The sequence below is a fragment of the Eurytemora carolleeae genome, unplaced genomic scaffold (genome assembly GCF_000591075.1).
Source record: "Eurytemora carolleeae unplaced genomic scaffold, Eaff_2.0 scaffold54, whole genome shotgun sequence".
Classification (NCBI taxonomy): domain Eukaryota; kingdom Metazoa; phylum Arthropoda; class Copepoda; order Calanoida; family Temoridae; genus Eurytemora; species Eurytemora carolleeae.
Window position 1 is genome coordinate 272,193 of NW_019396185.1, and position 14,828 is coordinate 287,020.

At 33.7% G+C, this 14,828-nt stretch overlaps 1 protein-coding gene across 1 annotated transcript in view; it reads left to right on the forward strand.

The window, feature by feature from the left end:
* The window catches only part of LOC111697541 (tubulin polyglutamylase TTLL4-like), a 21,307-nt gene continuing 6,479 nt past the window's right edge, over positions 1–14,828 (forward strand). The window contains exons 1-20 of the mRNA XM_023467569.1: positions 1–598; positions 1,236–1,865; positions 2,137–2,197; positions 2,584–2,650; positions 3,163–3,482; positions 3,849–4,004; positions 4,589–4,718; positions 5,175–5,258; positions 5,928–5,995; positions 6,447–6,532; positions 6,753–6,829; positions 7,363–7,447; positions 8,506–8,633; positions 9,201–9,314; positions 10,006–10,132; positions 10,471–10,628; positions 10,809–10,878; positions 11,327–11,452; positions 13,128–13,211; positions 13,987–14,028. Of these exons, the coding sequence (XP_023323337.1) occupies positions 1,788–1,865; positions 2,137–2,197; positions 2,584–2,650; positions 3,163–3,482; positions 3,849–4,004; positions 4,589–4,718; positions 5,175–5,258; positions 5,928–5,995; positions 6,447–6,532; positions 6,753–6,829; positions 7,363–7,447; positions 8,506–8,633; positions 9,201–9,314; positions 10,006–10,132; positions 10,471–10,628; positions 10,809–10,878; positions 11,327–11,452; positions 13,128–13,211; positions 13,987–14,028 (2,061 nt within the window). The 5' untranslated portion in view covers positions 1–598; positions 1,236–1,787. The remainder of the gene's footprint in view (positions 599–1,235; positions 1,866–2,136; positions 2,198–2,583; positions 2,651–3,162; positions 3,483–3,848; positions 4,005–4,588; positions 4,719–5,174; positions 5,259–5,927; positions 5,996–6,446; positions 6,533–6,752; positions 6,830–7,362; positions 7,448–8,505; positions 8,634–9,200; positions 9,315–10,005; positions 10,133–10,470; positions 10,629–10,808; positions 10,879–11,326; positions 11,453–13,127; positions 13,212–13,986; positions 14,029–14,828) is intronic.

Here is a 14,828-nt window from a genome sequence, read left to right on the forward strand (position 1 = left end):
GATTCGGCCGTGGTGGTTCAACTAGGCATGGAAATTCGTCAGATGCTGACAACGGTTCTTCAAATTGGGGTCAATACTCAGAATTTGGCCGCGGAGGTCGCGGTGGGTCTTCAAATTGGGACTCATCCATTTCAAACAGAGGAGTTCCTGGCTCCAATAGAGGTTCATCAGGATCTTATTCTAGATTTTCTAAGAATTCCGAAGGATATAGTAACAGTAATACATTCCAACAAAATATATCAAATCGATCTACCATCAACCAATCAAGATTATATAGTGATCAAAAAGAAATAAAAAGATCATCACGGTTTGATGTTCCACCCTCACCCCCCTCCTCTTCATTTCCACTCCCTCCCCCCTCATCGTCTTATCCTACCCCTCTGCCCTCCTTATCTTACCCACCCCCTCCTCCTCCCGCCTCCGCACCACCACCGCCCTTTCCCCGTTTACCTCCTTCAACAGGTTCTTCCTACCCTCCTCCACCTCAATTTTCGAACTTGAATGGAAGAGTGTCAACTGTAAGGATTGAGAGTAAAGCGGAGATTAAATCGGAGGGGAGAGGGGTAAAACGGGAACAGTCTTTCACTCAAGCACTCAGGTACGGTCAGGTTTTAAATATTTTTCTCGCCATGCACCAATTTCTAAAAGTGTCATTTTTTGACAATTGAAAACCTCTTCAAAAGATCGTCTCTGATTTTACGGCTTTTAAGAATTACAAAACATATTGTTTATATTCTTTGCTAAAAAATGACAGACCATATTATAAATATGTTAGAGCGAGTGGTGTTCTTGTTTCAAGAACTATGTATATATAAATTTTGCTTGTTTGTCTGTTTGTTTGTATCCAATAAACGTCAAAACGGCTGTACCGACCGGGACTTAATTTAGTGTAGGACAATTTGCATTTAAAAGTTTTATATTTAGTAAAATTTAAAAAATCCACGATTTTTTTATAAAATCTGCGAAATTTTTTTTCTTTGCCTTAAAATGTTACACAAAGAGAACATGTTCACAATTTAAAAAGAAGATGGACGCGTGAAAGCCTAAAATTGTAAAATTAGGTTCTCAATATTTTACTATTGCCGCAAATATTTCAACAAGAAGACACTTCTTTCTCTAATTAACTAGAATTCATCATATTTAGTGGGACCACGCACGCTGCATTTAATTAAATCATACTAAAACTAAAAAATGTTAAAAAAAAATTTTAATCCTACATTTTAAATTATTCCTAGGGAGGTTAAAGCTGATTCTAAAAAGGATTCCAACTCCTGGCAATCTGAATACGAAGCCAAGAAGAGAGCAAGGATGGCCGGGAAAATGTAGTAAAATATCTAGTTGGCCGGCGAAATGGCCGATTTTCCTGACCCCGGAGGGTTAGTGATTATGAATCAACTTAATCGATCTCATGATTTAATTATTTCTAGAAGATATATGTAATGTATGATTGTATCGGGTGTAATGAATGTAGACTATTACGTATTTTTGCTCTGTGGGTGGGTACTGTGTATGAAATGAAAAAGAAACGAAATTATAAATGTTATTAAACTCTGCCTCAACTTTTAGTGTGGTGAAAATGAATGAATAATATTTGGAATTGTTGAGGGAAAGGTCAACTCCCCCACCCCATACTTTTTCTACACTAAAGGGGGAGAGATATATGATAAATTTTACAGTTGCACAGTTGAGTAAAAAGCAGACCTTGGAATTTGAAAATTTCTCACTAAATTTTATATGTAAATAACCACAGCTTGTATTTTAATCAAAATTTTGATAAACAATGATTCATGCAGAATTATTTCTTCAGAAAATATGAAAATCTAGTTTTCTTGAAGGCTTTGACGATGGATCGATTCATGGAGAAGGTAAAATTATTTTTAAAAGAATGTTAACAATATTTTAATGGCAGTGGTTTTCATTTTTAAATTCGCACTTCTTTTGGTCAGTGGTCATTAAAGATTAAGCCCAAGAGCTGGTTTATCATGGTATAATTAACATCTTTTTTGAAACTGTGGCATTAANGGGCTAATGATCAATTGACCAATTTATTTACAGACTCATTCTTTTTGGGTAACTCTGTAATATTAATAAGATTAACTTTATCTTTGTTTAAAATTAAATTTGTCCAATATTTAGGGTGTTTCTCAAAATAAACGAGCTCGCCAGCTATCGATAGCTAGGGATCAACTTCCAACAGGTTTATACTTAGCTTAAAGAATAAAAATTCGTTAATATTTTTTTCGTAATTTTTATCTGTATCTCTGATAGATTTGTCAATGAAGAAAGGTTATGTAAACGTAATTTTAATTTAAAAAGAGTCATGTCCTATTCACAACAGTACACCTGAAACCTTGTATGATCATTGATTAATAATGAATGAGATAACATTTTTTAAGAAATGAGTATTTAATTTTTTTCTGTAATTCTTTCAGGATTTATGCTCTAAATTTAACATGGTATTATTCCCAATTCTTGCTCGAAAATAAGATGTAAATAGTTCTGTTGTAAATCAGACTGCATGTCACAGACAGACTGGTTAAATTCAAAAATTCTAAAATGATTGATTGATTGATATATTTCCAGCTGAGCAAGATGACCGGTCAGCAAAGAAGCCTCGTGAACACAATCTCAACCTGCAAACAGATATCAGGTCTTTTTACTTAAAATATCAGAGACCAGTCTTTATTTTTTCTGTAGTGCTTAGGACCTAGATCAATTGGATTCACACAAATTGGCGGGAAAAGAACAAAATTGAATTTTTGTTCGTAAATAAAGGATCCAAATTTAATGGATGGATTTTCGTCGTCAGCCGGATCCGGATCAATTTTTTTGCATGACGGATCCACGACTCGGATTTGCAATAAAATTAAATAGATACGAGTTACACGCCCGATTAAACCTGTGAATTTCTGAGAAATACGTCGTCATGTTTTTCTCTCAACTAGAATTATTCTGTCAATTTCCTGCCTAGTTTCTGCTGCAAAAATCGGCAAGTCTCTTTTAATCAGAAATAACAGTTGGAAATCATATATTTTCAGATTGAAAACAAAGATATCTTCTTAATTTGCCTGTTTAAAGGATAATATTTTGAATCGGTCAAATAGAAGGTCATTTGGAATAAGGTTAACAGTCTCTTTAATTAAAATTTTTAATTGTTTTCAGTTCTTTCAACGCATCTTTCAATCTTTCAACCCCCTCTTCAATAGCCTCTTCAGTACCCTCTTCAGTACCCTCTTCAGTACCCTCTTCAATACCCTCTTCAATAGCCTCTTCAGTACCCTCTTCAATACCCTCTTCAATACCCTCTTCAGTACCCTCTTCATTACCTTCAAACCTGGGCGCATCAGAAGAATCTTGGAGTGACATGCCATTATCTGGGAATGTCTCCGACCAGCGAGATTCAAGTTCGCGGGGTGATACTCCAACATCCAGTGAAACCAATGGTGGTTCTTCTTTGCCACTAACTGAAGACTGCAATATAGGTGAATTTTTATTTTATAATAAGTCTTACAGGATTTCTGCATTCTAAATCTTTTTTGAGAGTAGAATGATTTTACTGGACACGGAACCCTTTGAACCCATATCAGAGTAACGAGAAGAAAATATCGTGTCTTTTTCTCTTTCCTAGAAAGTGTTAAGTACTAACAATTTAATATTCATGCAAGTCGCTTAAAAAACCACAATTATAAATTATCAGTTTTCATAAAACGAGGATATCTGCGTCATTTTAAGACAAGAATTTAAAGATTAACGTTGTGAAATTTTAACATGTCCCAGTTCCCAGGTCTTTAAACTGAGGGTCATTTGAAATAATGTCGACAGTCCCTTTTAAATCAATGAACATTTAGGAAATGAGAGTGACAGTGACCTTGATTACGACGACCTGGACGATCTAGTGGTTCCTAGTGATGCTGACGACTTCCTCGATGACGATGATGGTGGCGCTGATGATGATGGAGAAGATGATCATAGTGTTGCTTCAACTGCAACTACAGCTTCGACAGGTATAATTTGAAATCGGATTTTTTTGTGTAAAGTATTGTTAAATCTTGATTGCTTGATTATCAAATGTGGACACTTGTAAATATGAGGGATCAATAAAAGTTATCCCTGTATGGTATGCCAATCACAGGGATATTGAAGAGGAATGAAAATAATCTGTATATATGCATAATATGGAGATCAATGCTTGATTCCTAGATACGAAAGTGCTGACTCCTGGTTAATTATCAAATGTTGTATTCCTGAGGGGGGAGGGAGGGCTGTATGAAACATTTGCAAGATTAAGGATCTGATGTAAAATATCTCTTAAAAGAACTGATTACTCGCCTCAAACGTTAACCCTTATATCTTTGCTGCCTGATGCCATAGGTCGTTTTGATGTTTGTTTAAACCACAAAAAAGTTAAATATTAACTCTACATTTTTGGTCTTGGTTCACTTTCTACAGTTCATGAGATTTAAGATATTTTCAAACTCTGATAAATCAAAAAGCAAAAAATATTTACCCTATATGGATTGGAAGATTAGAGTTGGTTTTATTATCTCTTCATAGTTCAAAACTTAATCCCTGTCTTATATATTTTCAGGATCTGTTGGATCTAACACACCCTCAGTAGTTGGCGAAAGCTTGGAGAATTTCTCTCTTGGAGAATCTAAGAAAATTGCTAGTTGGGTCAGCCTGGCTCCTAACCTTACAGATTCACCTGCTCTTAGGAGGTTAGATTTATTATTCTCCCGTTATCCCCGTTCATTCATGTCCCTTTCTCCCCTTTCTCCCCTAACATTCTCATCGATTTTTCCCCTGACAACCTCTATCCTTGAAACCTTTTCTTCCTTCACCCCCTTTCTTTCGTAACCCTAGCTTTATAACAAGTCTAATTTTCTTAAAATCTGTAAACTCGTTCATTTTTTATTCGAGTTCTTTTACAATTCCTTTAAAAATATGTATACAAGAAACCAATCTATCGTTTTCTCATCTTTTTAATTTGACATGGACAACTAAAGCATCATATAGTAATAAACTCGTCCAGCATATAAAAATTCCCCCATACTTATGATGAAGCTTTTACTCAAACAAAATTTGTTTCCTTAGATATCAATCCCATTATTTAAAGATATAAAAAAGATTTGAAATAGAAGTAATGAAAAATGTCAAATGAAATTGTATCTTAGTTCTTTGTTCTCGAATATACCTCCTACAGTAAACTTTATGTTACACAATGAAACCTCAGCTCATCAGCTCCCCGACGATATCAAGTAGGTTTTTATTTATTATTTTTATCAACCAAAATTAAAAATTTTAAACCATTTAACGTTTCCTTGGTTTTACAAAGTTCCCCTAATATTTTGAGGCAAAACGGTCAAGGGGTTAGTGAGTTATTATCAGGATTCATTTAAATTGATGCCGAACCGGATCCGGATCCTGGATCCGAAGTGAAATAAAATGGATCCAGATCATGAACAGAAATCTTTAAGATTTACTGATATTTAAAAAAAACCAGGATTGTCAAATTATTTTTCTTCTTTTTTTCACTTCATTTCTTGCTGAAAATTTATGAACCATTTAGAGATCAGTAAATTTTTATACGTTCTCTTTTTTCAACAGGGTTTTGAGAGTAAAAACCTTTTTTTCCATTTTTTTGGTTAAAACTTGAGCAACAAAAATAAAGAAAAGGTTGGTTTTCGATTTGTAAAAGCGTAATTTTCTGATAATGTAATTTGGTTGTCATTTTTAAATAAGAACCACGGAAAATATCAGATAAAAGCAAGAATATCTTCATCATTGACGATTAGATGAAGATAATTAATTATGTTATGTTATTATCATTTGGGTAATGGGGGATAGGTATTAATTATTTTCAGTTAAAGATGTTGCTTTATTCGATCAAAATCTATTTATTATTGTGCTTAACAATTCCTGTTTAGACGACTGTTAAAATGGCGACTTTCGAACATAACCCCAGCGATTGTCAAGAGGTGCGCCAGTAATTCAGGTAAGATACTATTTAGTATTTATAGCTTCAGATCCACTTAATGTGGTTCCGGACCAAGATCCTGGATTAAAGACGACAGCAAAAAAGAATTTTAAGAAACTCATAAACGGTGTAAAACGTATTTTACCAAGTCAAAACTGATATAAAAATGAAGAGTTAGTCTTACATTGGGCTATATTTTTTATCAATAATTTTATCAAAAAGGTTTAAAAAATCTTAAATGCCCCAATTATCAGGCGTAAAAGGAAGTGACCTAAATTTGAAGTTCACAACGTTTTTCAGAAATGTATATGATAGTTAAAAAAAGCTCACTTTCTTTATTTTGATAACAATGTCATGAGGTAAGAAATCTTTTGATCAATTAAATCATAATTTTTTTCTTGTTCATGTCCTTATGTGCAGAAAAATGAACTAATAAGATATGTCTGATAATTAAAAACTTTTTTTTCAGGATTCCGTTTAATGCGACGAACTTGTCTTGACTGGGGAGCAACTTGGGGAAAACATATGAAATCTACATTATTCAAGGATATAAAGGTATAGGACGGGATAGAACAGGATAGGACAGGATAGGACAGGATAGGACAGGATAGGACGGGATAGGACAGGATAGGACAGGATAGGACAGGATATGACAGGATAGGACAGGAGAGGACAGGAGAGGACAGGAGAGGACAGAAGGAGTACATAAGAGTACATAAGAGTACAAAGGAGTACATAAGAGTACATTAGAGGACAGAAAAAGTTTAATGTTTAGGATAATCAAAAACTGAACCATTTTCCTGGAACTTTTAACATTGGAAGAAAAGACCGACTTTGGAAAAACTACCATAGGTAATAATTGCAGGTTTAATTTTGGATAAACTATTTTATAACATCAGATTGGAAATCATAGTTGTACACTGTTGTTGAAAACTATTATTGAAAACTGTATGGAAAGCCATCTTTTGGAATCTTTAATTTTTCAAAACCTGAGCACTTGTGTTTAAAAACTGTTTTGTTAGTTCATTTTCAAAATCAGAACTGTAGCGGTCATCTTTTTTTTTTGGACTGGAAATGTTGAATTCAGGATATGACTCAAAAGTTAATGTAATCAAATTTGTTTTACAAATTCTGTTTTCTCTCTTTTTTCTTTTTATATCCTTTTATTATCCTTCGCTCCATACACTTTTGATGTGAAAGTTTTACATATTTTTCTTATGCTGTATGTTAAAAGATATACAAGATCTTTTTATTTACTTTTTCCCTCAATAGCATTAATAAGAGCATTTTTAAATTTGTTTTGTAGTGAAAAATATTCTCTTTGATGAACAAAACGGAATTTGAAATCAAAAACTTTTGAGTGGCATCCTAGACATATCTTCTAGACTGATGTTGAAGTTTGGTAAATCTGAGTTTGGATTTCTACCAAGAACCTTTGTTCTTCCAGCAGATACTAAGCTTCTGAAAAAGGTAAACAAAGAACATCTGGTCCGAGGTCGGTACTTTTGTGTTGAGTATTATTAATCTTGAAAGCTTGATCTTGATATCTAATTTGGGCACTTATGAATATTAGGATGAATGCTTCACCCCTTAATTTAGTTCTTGTAGGGTAATGGGTTATCGAAAAGGAATTAAATCAATATAGGGCCGTGTAAGATCTTGATCCTGATATTCACAATTGAAAAGCTTTAATCTCAGATTTATGCAGCATGCAGCATCAGGCTTTGAACGGACCTTGATTTATGCAGCATGCTGCAGCAGGCTTTGAACAGACCTTGATTTATGCAGCATGCAGCAGCAGGCTTTAATCAGACTTTGATTTATGCAGCATGCAGCAGCAGGCTTTAATCAGACCTTGATTTATGCAGCATGCAGCAGGCTTTAATCAGACTTTGATTTATGCAGCATGCAACAGCAGGCTTTAATCAGACCTTGATTTATGCAGCATGCAGCAGCAGGCTTAAATCAGTCCTTGATTTATGCAGCATACAGCAGCAGGCTTTGAACAGACCTTTATTTATGCAGCATGCAGCAGCAGGCTTTAATCCTACCTTGATTTATGCAGCATGATGCAGCAGGCTTTAGTCTGACCTTTATTTATGCAGCAGACTGAGGAAGGAAGCTTGCAAGAATTTATTATTTAAGATGTATAAGATGAAAAAACGAAGATAGCTTAATACTTATTTTCACTTAGATAAAAGTTAAAATGGTTCATTGGTTTAACAAGTCAACCATTACTCCTCTTTCTGAAGATTTAAAAAGAAATTATTTTAAATGTTACTACGCCTAAATCTTTGCAGAAAAAAAGACTAAAAGTTTCCGAACTTCTGAATGCTGAAATGCATCAAAATAAATTTGTTTTGTTCATTTTCGAGTAAAAGCATCAAAGCTAGAGATGCTACAAGATAATGAAGTTGTACCAGTAGTTTTGTATAAATTAAACATTGTCCTCATGTTTAGATTAAGTGAGCGGAATTTTTTTTTCTTTTTTCTTCTCTTTTTATCCATGAGGAAATATTTTAACTAAGGTCTGGGAGAGACGAGGTGGACGAGGACGATGGATTGTGAAACCCCCTGCCCTGGCCCGAGGTATTGGTATCAGTGTGGTCAACAAGTTCTCAAGCATACCAAAGAACAAGCCCCTGGTGGTGCAAAGGTAACAACTAGTATCCTTAAAGGGACTGTAGGTGTAGTTTCAAGTGACTCTCCTAGCAAAGATGCCATTGTCAGATTTACAACGGAAACCTTTATCTGAGATCGAATTTAAAGAATTTGAGATTTGAGACGTGGCTGAAATTCATAAAATTCGGACACTGATCAATAATTTGGAAGCTTTTCTAGGTTTAAAATGTTCGGTTCCTATTTGTCTTCCTGCAGGACAAATAAAGCTTTTTAGGGTACCATTGAGAATCGGGCATTATCATATTTCCATGGAGGGTGACATAAAATTATGCTTACTGCCCCTTTAGTCATAGATTAAATAAATTTATTTTGGATTAGTTTAAACTATAAATTATTGATCGATTTGGAAATTTAGGTAACAAATCCCTTTTCTAATCAGAAATATAACTAAACCTTTCTTACTGCTCAAAGTTGACTCTGAGGTCAAAATAAAAACGCTTTCTATACTTATCGTAACATGTATTTCTGAAAAAGGGTAAGAGTCAATTTAAATAAATTATTTACTGATTTTTTATTTTTATTTTGATGTGAATGATTTTAGGTATATTGCTCGACCGTACCTGATAAATGGAACAAAGTTCGATCTGCGTCTCTACCTCCTTGTAACGAGTATAAACCCCTTGAGGCTCTACCTTTATGACGATGGCCTTGTCAGGTTTGTTTGCTAATATATATATTTGGTCGTAAAAAAGTGCTTGGAATCCAGCTTTGTCTTGAAACTAAAGCGTTCCCAGTTAGAAGTCAATCAACTCCTTATAGAAGTTTTAAACTAAACTAAGTTGTACTGAGATCCCCAATTTAAAATTTGTGACAAATCGGCCATAAGGTTCGTGAGTTATGAACGGAAAAATATTCAATCAAAATTTAGTCTTGAAATTTTACTAATTTTCCATTTGAACAATATTTTCGCAAAAAGATAATGAATAGAAAATTCCTTTACTGGTTTTGTCAAAGGGAAGATTATGCTGGGAAAGACATTGATTAAATGACAAATTATTCATTGAATCATTGTAAATAATTAGGTTTTTGGAGTAGAATTATGGCACCATCAAAGTCTGCTTTTATTTAATTGTTAAAAAGTATTAAATGTTCTTAAAAGACAAAGCGTGGTCATGTGGCGGCTTAGAATTACAGAAACTGGCGCTAGGGGGCTAAGTGGCGGGTTTAGTTGTTAAAACTGGCGCTAGTGGGCTAAGTGGCGGGTTTAGTTGTTAAAACTGGCGCTAGGGGGCTAAGTGGCGGGTTTAGTTGTTAAAACTGGCGCTAGGGGGCTAAGTGGCGGGTTTTAGTTGTTAAAACTGGCGCCAGGTGGTGTTGGGTAGATATATTTTTCTTTCCTTGTTTAGGTTTGCGTCGAATAAGTACAGTAATGACAGTAGTAGTGTTGGTGATGTTTACATGCATCTCACAAACTACAGCATCAACAAGAATTCAGCAACTTATTCACAAAATGAAGACAGTTCATCGTGTCAGGTAAAGAGCCAATTCCATAAAAAACTCGGAGGTAGTAGAATTCATTGCTTGGGATCTTTTAAATTTTGAGTCGGATCCTGGATTCGTCATGTAGAAAACTGGATCTGAATCCCGATCCCGCGTTAATCATCGTTTCATTTCATCTTTTACGTAGAAAATTGATTTACCTTTTAATTAATAGGAACTTTTTAATGATATTTTATTTGTTCAATGTGTTGGTTGAAATTTTTCCATTGTGCTACGGATCCGGATGCATATAGTTAAAATATTGCGGATTCATTTAATCCGGATCCGGAACACACCATATTTTATATAACAGTTCAATGTATATGTTCAAGGGGCATAAATGGACACTGAAAACTCTTTGGCGCCATTTTGACGAACAAGGGATTGACCACACGGTTGTCTGGGAGAAGATCAAGGATCTGATGATCAAAACGATCATCTCAGCCGAGGGATCCATGGCAAGCTTGTTCCAGCAGAATGTTGGTAGCAGGTTTGTGTTTAAGACACTAGAAAGATTTCTGAATAATTAATTATTGTCAGCTATGCTGTGTTATAATGGTTAATTACAATTTTTTTTATTGATTTTCTATTTTATTACTTAACTTAATTTTTCATCTAAATTAAGAGTTAGAATCTAAGACTTAATGCATTTAATGATTTCATTAATAAGGTATTCCTGTTATGAACTATTCGGATTCGATATTCTTCTTGACTCAAAGCTGAAGCCATGGCTAATCGAGGTAGGAATAGAATTAGAGGGTGGATTGGATTTTTTAAATGTTTTGGATTTAATTTTTTTTTGAAGATGATAATTACATTCAAAAACCATTGAAAATATAATTATGATTGAGACAACAATGACAAAAATTTTTAGAAAAGTTTTAAATTAGTTAGTCTTAATTTTTTATATTATTATATTTCTTAATAACAATGGGTTTTTTCTTTTGAGGGAACATTTTTTTGTCTATGTTCTTTCCGCTGTCACTGCATCATAAATCCGATAGTCGTGTGGAAAGGAAAAAAGTAATTGAAAGTTTTCAAATTTTAAGTTTGGTGAAAAAAAACGATTATTTTTGGCTCATTCTAACTTTTTCAAAATAATGGAACAAGTCAAATTAAGTCGTCAGTTACTTCAAATAAAACAAAAATAGTTGAAAGATTATGATTTAACTGATTGTACTATTCTAGGTTAATATCTCTCCAAGTCTTCATTCTTCCAGTAGTTTAGACCTGGATGTCAAGTCCCCCCTGGCTACAGAGGTTCTTAACATGGCAAGATACAATATACCAAACCGGATACGAATGCCACAACAGGTATACATAACTAAGTATTCCTTTGTGGTAGAGAGCTTTAAAAAAACTTGATGGTTCTCAGAGAAAATATATTTCGATATTTTAAATATCCTTTTTAATTCTTGAGGTGTAGTGTATAAGTTATAACAGTTCAAATCCCAGAGGTACAGTGGGACTCGTAAATCTGTAGAATAGGAAGACGCCACCTAAAGTAAGAGAGTATGTGTATTCTCCTTCCCTAGTGCTTTGAGAAGGGATACTGGATAGCCCTACTCTGCATAGCAATGTTGAGAATGCATACACTCTCATCTGACTGGTCCTATAATAAGAAAGTATACTAGTTATCTTCTGTGTAGTTGATATGGATTTAAATAGTTTTACCAGTAACTTAAAAGTCAATTTGTTAGGTGAAATGGGTGTGTTCAATGTTCATTGGACTTTTCAAAATTCTTACTTAAATGTGACAGTATTCTCCCAATTATACTGTTTTTTGGGGGAGATATTAGATTATCAACAATCTTTAACGCCAAAATACGCACATAATACGCGAAAAATCTAGCATTTTCTGCCAACAAAATTTTCTTTTAGCCTTATTAAATGTTTTAAAATGATTCATCCTTCTTAAATTTTCTGATTTGTCCCCCAAATCGTATTTTAGACCCATTGACGAGGTCTAATTTGATGTGGGACACCCTGTAAGAAAGTATAATAGTTATCTTCTGTGTAGTTGATATGGATTTAAATAGTTTTACCAGTAACTTGAAAGTAATTTTATAGGTGAAATGGGTGTGTTCAATGTTCATTGGACTTTTCAAAATTCTTACTTAAATGTGACAGTATTCTCCCAATTATACTGTTTTTTGGGGGAGAGGGGGTGGATTTTGGATAAACAAATTAAAATAAAAAATAAATAAATAGGTTTGTAGGCGCAATTTTTTACATAAAAATTTTAGAAATTTTTTTGAAAATGTTGGGGCTCGTGGAGAAATGCCAAAGGTCAAGGACATTATTTTTAAAACTTGGAGAGTCATTTTTATCTTGATGAGTTGCCCGAGAATTAGTTTTAGCTTGAAGTGGCCGAGCAGTTAAGAATCATTTTCAGCGTGCTTTTACAGATATCAAAGAATCAGTTTTAGCGTTAGTTGTCAGAAAATTAAAGAATTATTTTTAGCGTGAGTAGACCAAGAACTAAAGAATTATTTTCAGCGTGAGTTGGCATAGAACTAACGAATTATTTTCAGCAGGAGTTGGCAGAGAACTAACGAATTATTTTCAGCAGGAGTTGGCTGAGAACTAAAAAATTATTTTCAGCAGGAGTTGGCAGAGAACTAAAAAATTATTTTCAACAGGAGTTGGCAGAGAACTAAAGAATTATTTTCAGCAGGAGTTGGCAGAGAACTAAAAAATTATTTTCAACAGGAGTTGGCAGAGAACTAAAGAATTATTTTCAGCAGGAGTTGGCAGAGAACTAAAGAATTATTTTCAGCAGGAGTTGGCTGAGAACTAAAGAATTATTTTCAGCTGGAGTTGGCTGAGAACTAAAGAATTATTTTCAGCAGGAGTTGACCGAGAACTAAAGAATTATTTTCAGCGTGAGTTGGCTGAGAATTAAAGAATTATTTTCAGCGTGAGTTGGCTGAGAATTAAAGAATTATTTTCAGCGTGAGTTGGCTGAGAATTAAAGAATTATTTTCAGCGTGAGTTGGCTGAGAAGTTGGGGTATAAAAACCTCCTAATGCTGTGCCAGGAGAAACGTCTTTATGTCACAGATATCTCCAAGGTAGGAGTTTTAACAGGCTTGTAAAATGTTTATTTTCTCGGGAAAATATTTTTTTTTCGCCAGAAGCAATAACTTTTTATTATTTACTGAATTGGGAAAATTAAATGATGTCTTGGGTATAATGAATAATTTTTTGGGTAAAAAGTATCTAAAAGAATCAAATAAAATTGTAATTCGATGTCCAATTTTTAATTTTTTCCCCTCCTAAATTATTAAAATTTTTGAAAAATACCACCTCTGTTGTACAACATGTTTTGTCGAAAGAATCGTTCAAATTAGTTTTGAATTGAATTGAATTTATTGTACAACAAAATTTAAAGACGAGTGAATAAATGTCAGACAATCAAGAACAGTATGGGGGCCGAGCGCTGCTGTGAAGCATTATTTTTTCACCTTGGCGGTTGTGTCCGCGGGAATTTTAGCATATTTCCAGAATACGATACCTAGGTCCACGGGTATTATTCAGCTATTAACATGATGGGGCAAAATCATTTCTCCACTGCGCACCTCTTTAATTCACATCGGTCTTATGTAATCTTTATTTCTGGTATAGCGATACAGAACTCAGACCCGTGAACTGAAAAACAATTTAATCATTCACCGTTTTTTATCTTGTTAAATTTTAAAACCTTAATTTTTTGTTTGAAAGTCTGATCATCAAATTAAAACTAAAATTAATTTTTGGACTTCTTGCAATTTGCAGATTTTATGGTTAGTAGGCGTGCGACGAAAATATTGAAAATATCAGAAAGTTTTCATAGATTATTTATTTTAGGTTGAGAGGATTAAACATGATTCAGTTGTTTCTTCTTTCCAGGTATTCATCCTTCAGAGATCGGAACATTTGTGTTGGATATATATATATAGAATATATATATAATCCCGATCCCTTGATGTTGCACGTTGTCCAAACTACAAACACCAGGCTGAGAAATTTTCAGAAATAAGAAGACGACATTTTAAACAATTAGTGGTTGTAAATTTGGACGACTGGCTGATCCTATGATTTATTGCTGGCATTTTAAATGAGCATGTGTCTTTGGAAATTCTTTTAAACTTAAAATATTTGTTTTCGATCAATTGTGAGATTGTGAATGTAATTTTAGTTAAATAGGTTCTTTATCAATTCCAACAGTATCATTCTCAATCTTTTGTTTTGTGGCATTGCTATAACAGTTATCTTGTCATGAATGCTTCGACATTGGATTAAAACTACATTTGATATCTTGTCATGGATGCTTCAGTTGTGAAATATCAATCTTTGATGGTATAGTGTTCAGTAAATATAATATACAGTAAAGCAAGTTTTTAAAAAGCCATTCATAAAAAATTAAATCTCAATAATTCTTTAAAACTTAATCATTGATATTAAAGGGACTGTCATCGTACTTTTAATTGACCCACCACTCCATTTAAGAAGTGACATGCCTGATTCACAAAGGTCATCTTGAAACATTAATCTGATCAATTGTGTGGAAGTCAGAATCGTTTTTTTGGCTCTACTTCTATAATTCTGATAATTTCTGCATGGTTTCTGAAGCAAGTCACTTATGCAAAGAAAAGAAATGAATATGAACAGTTTTTAAAAACAAAAACATTAAAAAAGAATTCTTTGCT